Here is a 12,175-nt window from a genome sequence, read left to right as displayed (position 1 = left end):
CACCGATCCCTGTCAATCTATTCAACGTATTATCCTGCGATGAACATAAATATAAGCGATACGGTGATATTAGCTGTATCGAAGCGGAAATACGGGCGTATCAACATGTTTACCCGTTGTTTGACTACGCCGTATCGGAAGCGCTGAATGCGCTGTTTATTTGCGAGGAATCGGACAGAACGCGGCGTCGAACGGGTCGCATGGGGATCTGGTTGCGACGACTTCCCATAGCGGCCGTAGATAAGACCGTAGAAAAACAAGCGGCCGGGTTACAGGAAACACGAGCGCGATCAAATGAGCAATACTTCTGCGAACCAAGACCGTTGCCGTTGGTCCGGTCCGTTCGATACGCGAAAATATTCACGGACGCGGCGCTGATGCCGCGGAAAACACCGTGAGACACCGAGGTCAGCGACTTTTGCAAATTGAACCGTCGACGTGACAGGTAGTATCGGGCTATTGAGTATACACCATTGCGACACCGACAATTTCCAGCGATTTCGAGCCGTGTATTTGCGACACTGTCACGCCGAATGTATCGTTGTTTCGACACGCGTTTTCCGGTAATCCGTGTCGATCATTGTTTCGCAATTTTACAAACTTGTCCCGCATTCTACCCCAATGCAGCTTCGTAATGATGGACAGCGCCGATCAACTACTTCCGCGTTCGTATTTAGAGCCAAGTCCGGAGAATATTTTAATATTCCGATGGAAGCCATCGTAAATATTTTCTTCCGCGATTCTAAAAACGGAGGTCGACGGCGAATTTGTTTACGATTTCTTCAGGACGGAGATGTCAGATTCATTTTCACTTCACGGTACTTGCATTAGTTCCTCGCGTTATCCCTTATTTCAATATCGACAATTTTCTACGACAAATTTTCTACAGTGGTTTTCTTTTTAACACGTTCCGTGCCGAGCTTTTTTTACTCGAATCTTCACACTTTGATATTTTACTAAAACTTGATGTATTACGTGCAATTATTAATTCTCGTACACATAACAACGTAACAAAAACTTATCAACGCCCATTCTTGCGGTGGAAATTGATTCTTCGGTTCTAAATTTCTTGTAAACAATTTGTTCAGTTCACTAAGTAAACATGCAAGCGTGTACCATCGATGGTACACGTGGCACGGAACGTGTTAAACGAGTACGAATCTCTTTGCAGGGTTGAAAAAATGGTGAAACTATGCGAAAGGTGGCAAAGAAAAAATTGCGAGAACATTCCCGAATAAACCCTGACTTCGTTAAGAACGAAATATATTTTCCCATCTACTATACAGAGTGTCCCAAAAATGTTTCGTAATCTGGAATTGGGGGGTTTCCAAGATCATTTGAAGTAACTTTTTCCTTTACACAAATTTTCCCCGAAGCATCGTTAACGAGTTATCGACGAAAAACGCTGACCAATAAGAGGCGAGCTCACTTGGGGCGAGCTAGTCAATGAGCGCAGGAAGCCTAGTTCCGCTCATTGACTCCGCAGTCTCGCGCCAGCCGAGCTCGTCTCTCATTGGTCACCGTTTTTCGTTAAATAAAGCCGCGGATTACATTTTCGCCAAGGAAAAAGTTGCTTCTAACGACCTCAGGAACTCCACATTTACAGATTGCGAGACTTTTTTGGGACACCCTGTATATTATGCGAAAACATGGCGCAAGAAAGTGAACGATGTGAAGTAAAAATAACTACTATAATTTACTTTTTTGAAAAATGTCATTAATTTCCACAAAACCGAAATAAAATTTCGTTCTTCCGTTATCAAACTTTAGGAATGAAAGTAAATGAAGTTCCACAAGAAACAAAAACTGGCTCGTTCTATCAGAGAAATTAAAGAGGTTGAAACGAGTCTAGGTTCGTTGTTGTACATTTTTACAAGATTATGATAGGTTGAGTAACAACGATTCTGTCGAAAAATATAAATTTCGTATACGGAGACTTTCCGAAGTCACTGTAAATGTTAAAACGAAGATTGTCCACGGATTAGAAGCTGTACTTACCTCCGTTCGGCTTCAAATCATCCTGTTGACCCCGATGAAGATCCGGCTTGGTCAACATCGGTAAAGGGTGGGTAGCCGCACCACCAGCAGTGGCGGCCGCACTCGGTGGTATCCCTAATCCAAGAAGGGCCGCGGAGGCCGAGGAGGGAAGACCGGGTCCAGGAAGTGCTGGTATACCTGGATGCGGTCCTATCGCGGCACCTGGTGGAAGCTGCGGCGCGTGCATTTGCTGAAGCAGCCTAGGCAGGTCTGGCCTTTGTTGCTGCAACGAACCGTGAGAATTGAATTTTAATATTAGACATCATTTCTCGGTACGCGTACGCGGTCTGTAATTGCGTCTGAATTAACCTCGTTCGTCTTTGATCGTGATGCAAGTGTTTAATACATTAACCTTGGGATCGTGGCCGAGTCGATGAACACGTGCGAATTTCTTTTGTAAATAATTGCGAGCTAACGAACAGCGTTAATGCACGGGGCAGTGGCAGATTTGCGAACAATTTTTATGTCTTACGTACATAACAAATATTTCGAATACGTTTCTAATATGTCTAATATAACAAACACTTCTAATATTTGTTATCTAAATAAAATATTAAATAAAACTATAACAAATATTTCTAATATTTATATAACAAATATTTCTAATATTTGTTATAGATGTAGAAATTTTACAAATCCATTGACAAATAGTTCCAAACGTTGCACGTTGAATATTTGACCAAATATTTAACTTTATCTCGAAAGGATATTTATCGCAATTTAATGATGATAATAATAATAATAATAATAATAATAATAATAATAATAAAGTGTCTTATCGAATTCCCATTTTCATAGTTCATTGCGTAAAACTTAGAACAACGAAAAAATGTATGTGTTCCTTCTAGCGACAATAAAATAGAATTTGTTAGTGTGAACAATTTCTTATATTCCATAAATTTGTACACATCGTAAACGCACGAAAATTGGCAGCCTATTCGATTTAATCTATTCGCAATGACATAGATCGGAACGAAATGAAGAGTAGAGATACTATCTCAACTGGAATCGTAATCTTTTATTTCGTCGAATAAAAATTCGGATGGATCATTGTAATAAGATGGGTAATCAGAATTCGCGGGTAATCGCGAACGACGATCCCAATAATCTAATCGTAATGCTGAGATATAACACGTCGTTCAGATAAGACTCGAAGGGGAGATTGGATTGGAGAGCAGGTGACATCATTGACAACTGATGAAACACGCCTCCGTTGACCGACTGCTCTTATCGTAATCGTTGGATACACCGATCGGAAACTTGCCGATATCGAAAACACATCCGTTTATCGCTTACAAGGATCATTATCCAATTGATGCACGCCGATTTCGAGGAATCTTCGTATTATAAGTAGATCACGCGGACGTATTTAAATATTAATAAATATTAATATTTATAGTTCTTTATCGACGGATATTTGCGTTCAAAGATAACATCGCGAGATAACGATGGACAAGAAATCGCTAATTCGAAGCTGGCTTAATTTTCGCGACGATTCAAATCGGTACCCTGTGTCAACAATATCGAACAATTAAAAATTAATATCGAACAACTCTTACGAAATTTTATACGCTCCAGTCGGCGAACTTGTCTATTTAAAAATATGCAGAAGATTTCTGAAGGCTCGGTTATATAAAATATAAAATAATTTTAAAAGATTACAATTAATATAAACATTTTTATATATTAATTATATATTTATAAATTATAATTAATACATAAAAATATTTATGTATTAATTATATAACTTTAATACGTTTCATCGAAGCTTTCAGAATAGTAGCGTCGCAAGACGCAGCCACAAATCGGTCGCAAATATATTTTACAAAAAAAAACTCATTAACATTTCTCGGAAGCAGCCTAAAAATTACGTTTCCAAAAGTTTCGCCGTAAGCAACCGAAACAGAGAGGCAGCGCGGCTGGTTAACGGAATCCGCGGCGCGACGCAACTTTCCACTCGATCATTTATTTCAACTATAACATCTGCTCGTGATTCGGCCTCCCGGCGGGGCAAGCATACAAATCACGGGGTAAACTTCCGGGCGACGTTTAAATAAGCCTGGTCCCAGCATCCGGGGCTAAATCCGAAAGTACGAAACAAGTGGTGGGACTTGTGCAGCGTTCCTCGGTTTGCGCGCGGCGGGGGTGGGAAAAGTTTTCGAGGAGGGAAGCGAGCCTTAAACGTGCACCCTCGCAGTCGGTACTTTGCTCGTTAGTTGGCCAGAGCCGAGGGTGTCGGTCGAGTTTCAGCTGCCAGACAAATTGTACGCCGGAGCGTTTTAACGCTCGGTGGATCGCGACGCGGGCACCGCCGTCGGAAAAGGGAAGCACACCGGCGAAAGAGAGAAGCGGAGGAGGAACAGAGGAAGAAGGAGGGCGGGTGGAAAAGACGGCGGAAAGACGGCGGAAAGACGAGGGAACGATAAGAAACGGAAGTTTCGCCGGAAGGCAGGGTTGAAAAGAGGAAGACCGGTGCTAGCCCACCCTCTGGGAGCCGTGTACACTCGTTAAGGCCGGCCCGAAATATTCCGCGAGTAGTATGCCGAGATAATTAAATGGTTTAACGATATAATAACCTCGTGTTGGCCGACTGTCTGTACCAGCCGCAGAACACACAAACAGGAACGTGTGCGCGCATTCCGGGCGAAACGCGCGCCTCCGTGCGCTTCGGAACGAGAGGGCGGAGGCGTTAGGCTGTGTTTCCCGAGGTTTCGAGGAACCCTGGATCCGCCTTAGAAACGTCTTCCAACTGGTAACGATAATAATGCTCACCTCGGTCTGACGTGCCAGCATTCACGGCAACGAGGTCGTTTTCTCGATTATCCCCGTTGAGAGAAGATCATTTCCCGGCTTTGCGGGAACGTCTGCTAATTATCGGGTCGAATATAACTGGCTCTACACACAAAACTGGGGTTACCGATCAGTCGATCTGTACGGTTTCCACGAACCGGGCCGATGAAATATCTCCGCGATCTCCGGAGACGCGGAGATTGATAAGCGACGAGTCGCGGATCCGTGTTTCGGCGGTTTATCTCGTCTCTCTTTATCAATCCGCTATGCTCGGGTCTCGTATCTGCTAACTGCAGAGGTGAAGCACCGTTTCTGTCAATCGTAGATACTTCTTAATTACTTCTTCAATGGGCTTTCGTTTCTGATGCGCAACGAAAATGCATACTTCGCTTCATACATCAAATTATTAAATCGAAAATAGTCTGTCCTTCGTATCGGCTTGTTTAAATGTGTGTGTGTGAAAGTACTTTAGATCGTAATTGATATGCTATTTTTTTCTACATACACTATATAATTTTCTATTTCGTACTGTATTTGATATATTTTTGTTTTATTCCTCCCACATTTTTTTGTACATTTTGCTGTGCAGTTTGTTTTGCTTAAAAAGAAATTAACATAGCACGGAAAATTATTCGATCATATTTTAGGAACACGATATGTATCCAAAAATTGTTTCGAATATTCCAAAGTACAAGAACCTTTGAAAAATTGCACAGTTCTTGCAATTCGGAACGCGCAAATGACGTCAGTAAGGATGAGATTTTAAACGTACACAAGGTATTACATTATATCGAAACTGCGTATCTTTGTGCAAAATAGAAATCGTTCGCATCAAATGCAAGAAATACCAACTAGAAACTTCTTCCTTCTCTTAATGAGTTTAATAAGCGAATACATTGACGCTCATATAAAGTTTCGCGTACAATGGTTTGTCAAAGAATGATCCCCACTAATCAGCATACTAAATGGCTCATCTTTTATTTCATAAGACTATTTCATAATAATTTAATGATCAATGATAATCTTCATAATATTTCCGTAAACTCGAAATATGACAATAGATCGTTCGAATCTTGATATTTCCGACGAAGAACAGCAAATATTAACCCTTTGCACTCGAAGCTATTTCAACTGTAAATCTAGAATAATTTTTCTGGCTTATAGTATTTTTATTTTATACGACAAAGTGCATTTTATGCGTATGAAATTGACTCTTGTGACTCACGCAACAGTTACGCCCTTAACAATTATTTAAATCTAAATTTCGTTAATATGAAAATGATCTTAGAACGTGATATAACAAATTTTAACGATGCCCCAGAGTCACCACTCGACTGCAAAGGGTTAATGATCCAATCGCACAGAATCGAACAAAATTGCCTATTTTCCATCACCCCGAGCCAAAAAACGACAGGTAAGATAACCGAATGAATTGAAAAGGGCGAGATCGAATGATGTTCGTTTCACTTCGAAAAATTTGTCTACGCGGAGTGGGGGATCTTTTGTGAGTACTGAGAAAGAGGAAGTCATTAAGGCCCCCCCCCCCCCCCACGTCTTCGTGCGAGCCTTCTTACGGCACCTGCATTCACTGGCAGGGCTTGTTCTCAGCAGTTTCCAACGGCATGGCTACTTGCTGACTCAACCAGCCGTGAAGATACCGCCGCTAAAAGATCCGAGGAGATCGTCTTAACCTTCTTCTATATCACATGTCGTTGACGCCTGAGAAGCGTCTTCTGCCGGCCGTTCGTGCAAGAGATTATGAACGTCAGCAACGTCGCCTCCGACCTCGGCGGGAACGCACGCAACTCCGCGTGATTTTCTAAATAGAGCTCTGTTATCTGCCCGGCGGGCTGGCGAAATCGCTGAAAGACCAACGCGGATCATTTATCGCGGCGAGGCGATTTCGACGACGATAAACCTTGGATTCGGATCTCTCGACGAGCTGCGCCGACTCGACAGGATTATTCCGTAGCCGCGAATATGGCTCGAAAAAGCTCGAAAAACAGTCCGAAGTACAAAAATCTGAGATTCGGTGTACGAACAACACTTTTGCACGCTGACTGTGCACCGATCTCTTCTCATCCACGTAATCGAATTGTGTACAATGAGTTCTTTCTAATCGACGACTCAGATTGCACACAAAAATCGACAATTTCGGACAATTTGGGAAGAGGAGATACGATTATTCGAGCCTTGCGGCTCGTTTTTACAGTTGCCGATCGTCAGCGGCTATAAAAACGAGCCGCTAAACTGAAATAATCGTACGAATGATCTTGCAAAATTGTCCATTTTTGTTTTCAAGCTAAGCGTCAATTAGCAAGAATTTACTGCACTTGCAATTTCTGAAATAAGATGCGCATGTGTGAAATAATATTGCAACAGCCATCAACGAGGGATTAAAATGACTTAATGCAAGAACATATTATGCAATATCGAACAATTTTATAACGAAGCATTGAATAACGAAGTTAATTAATTACAGTTTCGATTGGTGTGTAATGATTGGGGAGAAGCATCAGCAATGTTTCCGAAATTGAATTTCAATTTTCATTACTCCACCATGTTATCAGGTAACTTAAAAATCGTGCAATATAAAGTTATCTCTTGTTGTACGAGTAAAAAGAAAAAAGAAAATAGCATCATAATTTTGAATCGAAGACACGAAATATACAATGCAATTTCGTAGGATTTAAATCCTGCACTGTGAAATTATTTCGATGTCTCTACAGTCTTGTTTCCTCTTTCCTTTCAAAGCTGATACCAATCTTTCAAACATTACCTAATATTTAGATAGTAATATTTCGGTAATATTAGGTATATTAACTTATACCCAATATTATTGATCTGCCTTCGATATTCTCATACTTTGCAATATAACTTTGTTATATTTGTAATACAATTTCTCAAAGTTTGTTATATTTCCTGTACCTCCTTCTTTCTCCTCACTTATTGTATCATATCATGACAATATATTTTTTTATAGCACTCGCATGATGGCTGTATAAAAACCTTCGTTTTCCTTTTCTTCCTTTCGTAACAAATGCTTCCAGCAAATTTAAAAGAATGCAGAAACGTTTCTGTAACGTTTTTCGAATCCGACATTTTCTCCGATCGTTTAAGTCACGAGCACACAAAATCCGACGTCCACGTAATCGCGTTAATTAGATTTCAAGAGCGGAAAACTCCCCCGAATTTCGTCGAGGTTTCGTGGCAAAATGACCGCGGAGCGGTGCTCTCGACCCGTCAATGGCATCCGCGGGTGTTAACAAACCACTAGAACGGACCCGAGTAAAATCGAGCGGGTTCGTTCCCGGGCCCTGTACGTGTTTTTCTTTCAATCCGCGCGGTAACTGAAAGGATTTAAGATCGCCTTAAGAGGAGGCCGGATCGGAGGCAGAGGGCGATGCTACGGGAGCGGTTTAAAGCGCGCGGAATCCAGGGATTCTGCTAAGGATTTGCCGCACGTAGCCCGACAACGCCGCGGATCCGTGGAAGTTTCTATGGTCGTGGGGGGTTGAGGTGGAAGCGCCTAGGAGTCCACGGTCTGAGGAGGAAGGACGGAGGGTTGAACCGTTCGGGGATGGTCGGAAGGAGGGCGGAGGTGAGGTCGAAGGGAGTTGGGTAGCAGGAATGCTGATTAGTTGGTGCTCGTGCGCCGTAACACTATAACCTATCCGGCTTGGAAACCGGGAAGGAAGACTCGGGATAAGATTCAGCCCCGAGAGGGGAGGTTCGAGGAAAGGGGTTGCAGATCAGGGAGACGAGTTGGCTGAACGTGATGGAAGGAGGAAGATAGGGAGAGGATGAGAGCGAGTGAGAAAGTAAGCGAGACTGCGAGAGCAAGCGAGCGAGTGAGTGAGTGAGAGAGAGAGTAAGTGAATGAGAGGGAGAGAGAGAGCGCGCCGGCGAGAGAAGCCGGCGGCTTAATAGGGAGGAAATTGAGTGCTCGAGCAATATTGAGGAGGATTCGGGATTCGCCAGGATCGTATCCATCCGTCCGCTTTCGGATTCCTCGGGCGTGCATCGGCTTCCTCCTACCACCGCGCAGGGATTCTCATTCGACGCGAATCCGTTTCACGCCAAGCTGAACGCGAATCAGCTTCGGTGGCCCTTCGGTGCTCGCGTAAATTTTCGTCGAAAAGGATTTGCGGCCGGGCCCCCCTCCCGCGACCGCCGGCAGAATTGAATTTTTCCTCGAGATAAAACCGACCCCGCCGCCGCCGCCAACATTGCCAGGAATTTACGAACGTACGGTGCCCGCGGGAATCGGGAGAAGATGGTGTTCGCGGGCTCGCGATCAACTCCGAACCAGATACAAGGGATTCGGTTTATGCGCGGCTGTTGCCCGTGCATCCACTGCTTTTTAGAAAATACGGCCGCGTCTTCTCACGTCGGATCGATCGCTGCATGCGCTTCATGGGCCTTGTTGAGAGTACGATTTAGTAGGGGATTAAGCTCTAGACGCACTCAAAGATCTCTCGGAGACGTCGCGCGTTTCTGATGCTGTTATATACGCTGACGTTAAATATTATTTAGCGTCGTCAGGAAATAGTATAGAACGTCCGCTTAGAATTTGCACGATATTCGCGATATTTCAAACGAACATAAATTATAAATTGACGTTTCTTTGTGATTACCTTTCTTTTTCATGGCTTAAGGCAATCATGTAACTTCTATAAAATTTCACAGCAGTGTAATGATTTTGATTGCAATTCAACTTTCCATAGCAAAATCACAATTTTTGAAAAATTATTGCTCAGAGTTGCTGGTAGGTATATCGGAAAAGTCTTCCGCGAGTGGTGATAATAATAATAGAATAACAATTAGAGTTTTCATTCTAAGTCTGAACTATATTTAAATCGTTTACGATTCGATATTTTAAATTCGTCAAATAATGTTATTCATTTTTTAGACAATATAAATAATTTTTCCTTATGAAATGCAGATGAAAAGATGAATAATTTTGCTACAATTTATTTCGACTTTACAGCAAGCGCGCTCTTCGAACATTAACGTTTGAGAAAGCGTTTCGCAAGTAAAAAAGATTCGGTGGATTTTACAAATATTTTCAAGATAAAAATACGCAAATACCGTAAAAACTGAACCGTTCGAAGGTCTCTTTGAGAATTAGCATTTTTATCTATTTATTGATAAATATGTAACAAAGAGAAAAATCTCTCGCATAAAAGATCAACGAATGCTCGTTAATATGCCGATTACAATAAGCGCGTAAAACGGTGACTTATTATCCCGCGCGCACCGCGCCCATCGTATTTGGCTCTCGCTCTCGAAATCCCTGATCTACGCGCGCTAATCTGCGGTCGAATTCGAACGTCCGGGAAATATACAAAAACACCGATCTGTTTTATTCACGAATCGGCGAGAACGGGACGGTTGTACGTCGTCGAAATTGTTCCTATTAGTTCCATCGACGCGAATATCGGCAACAAATTCCCCGGTGTAATCCCTTTTTCACAGAGCCGTTTCCAGCTGGTCGCAGCTCGTTCCAATCCCGATCGCTCTCGAGTTTAGAAATTTATCTAACCATCGTTTCGATAACTCCGCGCAATAAAGATAACAACCTGCTGGGGCAAAAAAAAAAATCGCACGGACAGAGACGGACACACGCGGGGCGCATCGCCAACCCCCGTCCGCCCCCGTATCTGCAAATCACTTCCGCGCCATATCGATTCACGGTGCGCGCGCGATACCGGAAATTGATTTCGCATTAGAAGGCGGGATAGTTCAATTTCGGTCGGCCGATCATCGGCGGCTAGTGGACAGAGAGGGAGAGAGAGAGAGAGACGGGGGCCGACAAAGGGTGAAAGCGAAAGAGGGAACGAGCAGATATTTCGCGCGGTCCGGCCGTTATTTGTTTTTCGTGACGGTGACTGCGTTTAATATTTAATTTACTGTTTAATGTTACTCCAATAATGTCCCCGGATAGTTTCGACGGTAAACACAAACGTCACGATCCGCGCGTTATATACGCGCCGGGGACTGTACACACGCGCACGGACGGCGCGCGTGTTTCAATCGGAGGAAGAGAGGAGAGCCTGTGCTCGCGTGTGCGCGGAAGGGAGATAAAGGATATGTGCGTGCGAGTGAGGGAGAGTAATTTATCTTCCATTGGCGTGCACTCACCCCGATAATGGCGTTGAGTTCGGTCATGGTCACTTGTTTGGCTCTGTCAACAGCACTGGCGACTTGTTGTTGATGTTCCTGGGAGAGAAACGGCAGGATCTGAGCAATTATAGCGTTTAACCTCTTCGCTATCTCTGTCTGAAAGCAGAAAGGAGAACGATCCTTATTAAACGGTAAATCGCTTTATGACCGATCGACGATCCGTGTACGCGTAATTGAACGGGGATAACGATTCTCCTCCACCCGACCCCCGTCGGGGAGGCCGCCACCCTCTCCACCGCTCGATGTATCCGAGGAGTATCATTTATCAAGCACGACGCGGCGACTCGCATCCAATATATGTCACTTAATTCAAGTTTTATTGAGACCACCCTCCCTCCCTCGCCGCCCCCCGCCCCCATCAATCTCACTCTCTCGATTACCCGCCGCCGAATCATCGACGGTCGAACCAAATTCCAATTTCCACTTCTGCCGCGCGATGAACTGGTTAATGCGGATAATGATATAATAATTTCGATGATCGGGTGTAGAACGCGATACTTGCCCGGAATTCGATAGGATCGGAGATTAACTAAGTTTTGCAGACGTTCGATTTTACGCTCGATCGTTCTCGATCGTGAAATGAAAATCGAACGTCGGAGTAGCATCTTCGAGAACTTTCGTCATTTGTTTCCGTATTGTCGCATTTTTCTCGATTGTGAGGTGTTAACTATTTTCATCGATGCGCCATCTTATAGATTATTTGTTTATTTTTCGTTACGTTTCAGTCCCGATACTCTTGCACATCAAAATGCGGTCGACTCGATTCTCTAATAAATTCCTGAATGCCGATGCTTCTAATTGGACACAATGCTAACAATTTTCATCGATGCACCGTCTTATAGATTATTTGTTTATCTTTCGTTACGTTTCAGTCGCAATATCCTTGCGCGAAACATCAAAATGTGGTCGACTCGATTCTCTAATAAATTCCTGAATGCCGATGCTTTCGATTGGACACAATGCTGCTGTTAAATATTTAAACAGATCGAACGCTTTACACGAAACGCGGACCATGGACTCCTTTTGAAAAGAACGTTCTCACATGTATTAATAAACCGGTGATTTTATGCATTTATGGCAAACGCGAGTTACTTGAAATGCAAACGTGTGAAGACCTCGGTGGAATTTATAAATATCGTTACATTGTTCTATACATATTTGC

General features: G+C 43.2%; 1 protein-coding gene across 1 annotated transcript in view; it reads right to left on the bottom strand.

Moving 5' to 3' along the window:
• Positions 1 to 12,175, bottom strand: part of LOC117223057 (protein groucho) — a 187,182-nt gene that overhangs the window by 54,510 nt on the left and 120,497 nt on the right. The window contains exons 5-6 of the mRNA XM_033475166.2: positions 10,972 to 11,109; positions 1,999 to 2,260 (exon numbers count right to left, since the gene is read on the bottom strand). Of these exons, the coding sequence (XP_033331057.1) occupies positions 1,999 to 2,260; positions 10,972 to 11,109 (400 nt within the window). The remainder of the gene's footprint in view (positions 1 to 1,998; positions 2,261 to 10,971; positions 11,110 to 12,175) is intronic.

This window comes from Megalopta genalis, chromosome 4, assembly GCF_051020955.1.
Source record: "Megalopta genalis isolate 19385.01 chromosome 4, iyMegGena1_principal, whole genome shotgun sequence".
In the NCBI taxonomy this organism is placed as follows: Eukaryota; Metazoa; Arthropoda; class Insecta; order Hymenoptera; family Halictidae; genus Megalopta; species Megalopta genalis.
The sequence above is the reverse complement of the archived record's forward strand: the minus strand, read 5'-3'. Positions and strand labels throughout refer to the sequence as shown.